At 36.7% G+C, this 5,988-nt stretch overlaps 1 protein-coding gene across 12 annotated transcripts in view; it reads right to left on the reverse strand.

Moving 5' to 3' along the window:
* Nucleotides 1-5,988, reverse strand: part of TSC22D1 (TSC22 domain family member 1) — a 128,683-nt gene that overhangs the window by 97,593 nt on the left and 25,102 nt on the right. Inside the window, exon 3 of one of the 12 annotated variants that reach the window (XM_019529884.1) lies at nt 2,328-2,358. The exons of 10 other annotated variants lie outside the window; for them this stretch is intronic. In XM_019529884.1, the coding sequence (XP_019385429.1) occupies nt 2,349-2,358 (10 nt within the window). In that variant the 3' untranslated portion in view covers nt 2,328-2,348. Of the gene's footprint in view, nt 1-2,327; nt 2,359-5,988 lie in introns of those variants that run through there. One more of the 12 variants, XM_019529881.1, reaches the window with a different exon arrangement.

Here is a 5,988-nt window from a genome sequence, read left to right on the forward strand (position 1 = left end):
TGTCATCATCTAATCCAACTCCCTGCTCAAAGCAGGAGCATCCCGAACGAGATCATCCCAGCCAAATTTTGATCTAGCCAGGTCTTGAGTCTCCATCCTTGGAGGTTTTCCACCATCCCTCTGGGTAACCTGCTCCAGGATTTTACTACCCTTTTAGTGAGAAAATTCTTCCCAATATCTAATCTAAACTTCCCTTGCTGCAACTTGAGACCATTGTTCCATGTTCTGTCATCTGCCATCACTGAGAACAGTCTAGCTCCACCATCCTGTTTCAAACCCCACTTCAGGTAGTTGAAGTCTGCTATTAAGTCCCTTCTCAGTCTCCCCTTCTTTAGAATAAATAAGCCCAGTTCCCTCAGTCTTCCTGATAAATTATAACAATGTCTAATAATTACGTGCATACAGGGGTCTAAGCAACTTGAATTATAAGGATACTATTTAGGTTCACAGACTGATGCCATTCACACTATTTTGACCGTTATTTTGTAAACTACGATTTTACTCAAGAGTTCCTTTACACACACTGACATCTGCTTCAAATGCCCTCCTATTTACTAGGTATTTAAAAACTCTACTCTGGCCTCACATTACAGTAATTACCTATGCAAATATTCATTTTAAGCAAAGGCTGCTATGCTTGACAAGTGAATTACTTTGGCAACTTCATATATCATTGAAACTGATAAATCAACTGAAAACAGTTCTTCACTAATATTTTGTTTTCTTACTTTAGATTCTGTTGAATGAGCTTTGGGGATGTTGCAATTGAAAAGGTATCTAGAAAATTATTACTACAATAAAATACAAAGGTATCCTACCTGAGGAATGTGCTTCTGATTTTGAAAATGCAGTTTCTTTAGATGCTCAAATACTACCTAATTAACTAAGCTTACTAGTCCTAACTAGGAATATTCATATTTTTAAAAGTTATATAAGCTTTAAGGAACTAGACTTACAAGATTAACAAGATTTAAATGGTTAAAGCAGTGGACTCTTCAAAAAAAACAAAAATGAAAAAAAAAAACAAAAACAAAAAAAACCAAAAACAAAAAAACTTTATAATCTTCAAAGCTATAATCCAGACACCATATACTGAGTACTGTCATAATGAAACTTTGAACTATGGTACAAGTTGAATTAGCTTAATTTACAAAAACATCTGCAAAAGCAAGTATTGTTTTTGAACTCTGACTTAATATACTTGAACATGTCAAATACTTTATTAACAAATGAGAAAAAAGTGTTTATGAGGGAATTAAGTCTTTCTGTAAGCATTTTCCTCCAAAATTAATGTTTTGTTGCTTGTCTCCCTTCCTCCTGCCCTTCTACATTAGGGGAGACCAAAAGAAGAGAGGAGGGGGAAGCACAAGGAAGAACAAGTTTCCAACCATCATTTTAGAAATGCCTTGCCTTTTAAATGGCAGAATATTCTGGGTTCCCAGCTGGAGAAGTAGGCCCTCTCCCACTGCTGCACCCAAAATTAGCTACTGTTTCGGAGAACTTGAGCCCAGGGAAACCTCTGCTAAAACAAAAACCATCCAAGAGGGATCATACAACAGACAGGAATAACCCAAAATTATGAGTAAACATGTAGTTAGGATGAAATGACACACCACAGGCAAGGACAACTGCAATAAGCACACAAATAACTGACATTACAAAAAAGGAACTTTATGTAGGAAAAGATGTTAGCTGAAAGGACTTTAAAGGAAGCAACACTAATGCCTTCTGCTATACAAAAGCAGAAAGGGAACATGAACCTTTTATGTTTACCCAAGATACAAGTTCAGAGGAATCCTTTAAAGTCAAAAGAATATGGAATTTCATAAACACTGGATCCAAAAAGTACTTTTGCTACAGAGAAATCAATCAATCAATCCATCAATCAACGCACTTATCCAAAAGGAGCTTAAATAGATGTAGTCACGTAAAAAATTTTAATCAATTAGAAACCCTTGTGCTAGGAGTCAGCCAAACTCCAATTTAAAATGCAAATTTTGAGTTAAGCTCTCCCCTATTAATAACGCACCTCAGGACGAAGGGATAGAGGTTGTAGCCATGTTAGTCTAAAAGCACAAGCAGTCAGTGTGCTAGAGGCAATACATCTTTTATTAAACCAAACAGGCAGTTGCAAAAAAAAAAAAAAAAAAAAAAAAAAAAAAAAAAAAATTCTTTGAGGTACATAAACTGTTCCAACTTTTATCCAGGCCTAATCTGCATAAAATTAAACTTTTCCAACCAGAAGAATTTAAACCACTCCCCAGCTCTCCTGTGAAATATAAATTTTAATTTCAACCCGGGACAAATTTTACAATCTTTGCATTCTGCTTTGCCTGAGGAAGGGCGCGTCACCCAAACCTTGCAAATAAAGAAACATTGTTTTGCAATTGTCTAGTTGGTCTAATAAAAATATATCACCTCAGGAATGAGAAATTTCTTGAAAATTCAAATGCTCTGGGCTAATCAACTAGAGATGGTGCACTCTTCAGTTTCCAATGCATCCAAGTGTTATTTCATGAACAGTCATCACAAACCTTTCATTAGTCAATGACTTTTTAACGAAGAAAAGCTTGCTTCCCAAAATGAGGATGCCCCTTGATCAGATTCTCAGGGTCTATTTGACAGCAGGAGACTCAGAAGAGACAGTGCAAGCTGACCTAAAGCACATACAGAATTGCATGGGGAAGGAACCTTAACCATTAAGAAAGGGGAATAGGCTCATTTTCTCAACAAACTTTAGAGTTAAGCTTGCAAACTGGACACGTTTAAGAGCATCAAGCTCAAATAGCTTCTGGATTCAATGGAACAATTATTTAAACAGTGTTCGAATGAACACAAATGTATACAGCAACAAAAGGATGGAGGTATAGAATTACGGGGAAGAAGAATAATGGTCATTGGAAATGGAGGAGGAGCTTTCACAACCAAAATGAATCTGTAACCATTTAAGTTCCCTTGGTGGAAATCTTGTAAGGGTGGCTGGAGAAGAAAAGTTTACATAAAGAACATGAAAACTATAACTTTGGAGAATAATAAAAATTGAAAGTTTAGAGTCTCAAAGTCAGTCATATAAGATACCTCTTGAGATTTCCAGCTCTTGTACGGAAACAGGGATTAAGATAATTACTTCACTAAGGCCTATGAGGGTTTGTACCATTTTGAAGTATGTCCATTTTTTTTTAGGGTTTGCTTTAGGTTGAGTCCAATTTTTCTTCTTCACCTAAAAGTGAAGTACATGTTTCACTTGCACAAAATCAACTGTCTATTAAAACTTGTCGATTTGGGAAGGCCTTTTGTTTAAATGGGAAAAGAAGTCACAGAAAGTAACTTTGAAAAAGATGCATACCTTACAGGTAATTTTCCCTTTTAATAAACTTAATAAGCCTAGCAACACTGAGCTTCCTACTATTTACAGTGAAGAGCTATTAATGAACCTTTGTTTCCAGACTTGCTGACCACCCCCACTTCTATTCCAGAGCACAGAAGTGCCATTTTCAAAAACTCATTACCTACAAAGCCAAATTATTCAATAGCATTACTTGTATAGCACAAAAATTTAAGAAGAAAAACCAATATAACTTTTAAAATCTATAAATGTACACCCAACATAATCACTCTAAAAGCAGATGACACCTGATGATAAATCGAACAAGTAAACTGTCTGAGCATGTATCAAATTTTCTTCCTTTAGGACAAGACTTACTTCCACCTCTGTTTGCTAAAGATATCCATCAGATCAAGAACTGTGCCTCTCCAGGGAAAAATATGGGGCCCCGATCTGATCCAGTATGCTCCAACTGGTGAAGATGAGAAAGAAGAGCGTGCACACACACAGAGCAAAACACACGCAAATATGTACCCATTTTTTGTGGCTAAGCCAATCTTTGTCATCATGAATGGTGATATTTTTAAAGTAGCCATAAAAATAATACCCAATTTTATAAGCAAATATCCAGTGCCATATTTGCAATCAACATCACCTTGGTAGTGTATCAATCTTCCATGAGTTAAGACAGCCAGTGTATTGATTAGTAAGTATAAATGTTATAATCTTATTATAAATGCATATATTTTGTTATAGAGTTAAAAGATTATTAAAAATAGTGGGATACAGCTGTAGAAACAATTGTAAGATGAGCTTTTCTTGTATAAGCCTCTTTTGAAAAGTTATGGGAAAAATGGATCAGCTCCAAGTTTATAATAAGAGTCCTATTTTGGTTACAAAACTTTTTTTTTTTTTTAAATAAATAGTACTGAAAAGCAAAGACAACTACAGTGACAAGTCTGAATGTATTCTGCTGTTTATATTTAGACTATTTATAAAAATGAATAACAACCTATCAAAAGGCAAAAAGCAAACACCACAGGGGCTTTATAGAATCTGGTTCAGTAAAAAGCAGAATTAATAGTCAAAATTAATACAGGTTTTCTAGCTGTCACTGGAATTACAATCAGGGATAGTTCTAGACAAACATGTTTGAAGCAAGTATATGCAAAGACTGCTACATGCACGAAGACAGGATAGACCAGGGCTGGCAACATTTCTGGTGGTGTTGGGGCAGGGGGAGGAGAGGATCAGAATAGCACAACTGAGATTAGAAATGGGTAAGCATTAGGACCCAGCCACCAATCACTGCTCAGCTACAGTGTGGCTCAGTGAAAGCCCCCCCCCCTGCTGCCACCTATGTCACCCAACTGCAGCTCAGCACAAAGCTCCTCCTCCACTGGAGCCCAGGCAGCTGACTGGCATGGCACAGGAAGAACTACTGCTGGTACAGCTCCCCCTCCATCGGAGCCCAGGCAGCTGACTGTCATGTGATGCTAGGGGAGCCCCACCGCCAAATACCACCAAAGCTATGGCTCTGTTGGCTGTAGGTTGCCAACCCCCTGAATAGAAAGTAAATCCCATAACTAGTACTAAATAAAGGACGAATGCTTTACTACAGGCAACAGATACAAAACGACGTTTCTATTTTCAAAACTATAAAATTCACATGCTCAAGTAAAATAAAAAGGTTCAGCAATCCACAGAAAAGAACACACTTAATATTTAATATACCAGAAGGGAAAGACAATTTAATTAACAATAATCAACTGACTGGGGAGGGAAGGGGAGAGAATCAGAAGAGGCATCATTTAAATGGGTCAAGACCATATAAAATTCGATTGTACAGCTTTCCTATTAGAACTTCAGATTAGATATTTTAAAATGAAGTAAGTATTAAATGTTCAGATTTATTTTTTAGGCCACTAGGAAAAGTCCTTAATTTTCCAAAACTACTAACATGTAAAAACAATGAACCCATGTAGACACACCCCTAGAAAACAAGGAACCAAAGTCTGTAAACTTGTTGCAAGATATTACTCCACTGGCATAAATAACAAATTTTCATTAGAAACTACCTATATGCACAAGCAGTTGCTGCACTGGGAACTAAATCTGTATTTAGACATATATACATACACGTACACATGCTTTTTAGTGGCATAAAGTATCATGTCAAAGCAAAATTGTTTCTGTATTGGCAGCAAATTGATAAACTTAAAAATACATTAAAATACTGCTTGAGAACTTTATATATACACCAAATTTTTCAGAAAACAGAAGCCTACAGGGAACTGTCAAATGTAGGTATCTGAATAAACACACCTCTCAAATAACCCAGGAATGACTGTCCCAGGGTTTCACTCAGATGAAGACAGGAGCAGCCCATAACTTTACACACATCTCCTTCCCAAGTTGAATTTTTCTCCTTCACCACTAGGAGGTCAGTGAGAGCACAGAGACTTGTTCCTAGAATGAAGTGCAATAACCATGCAGATATGCAATGTGATAGCCCAGGAAAAGCATTAGTACAGTTTATCCGACCTGCTTCAAAAGGACTTGAAGCAAGACAGTGGACATGTACATCTGTATGATCACAGGATAAAAAGCTTTCTCTTGGGACAAATGCAAAGGCTGCTCATGCCTTGCAAGTGAGATTTCAA

The sequence above is a fragment of the Crocodylus porosus genome, unplaced genomic scaffold (genome assembly GCF_001723895.1).
Source record: "Crocodylus porosus isolate Cpor-Errol unplaced genomic scaffold, CroPor_comp1, whole genome shotgun sequence".
In the NCBI taxonomy this organism is placed as follows: Eukaryota; Metazoa; Chordata; order Crocodylia; family Crocodylidae; genus Crocodylus; species Crocodylus porosus.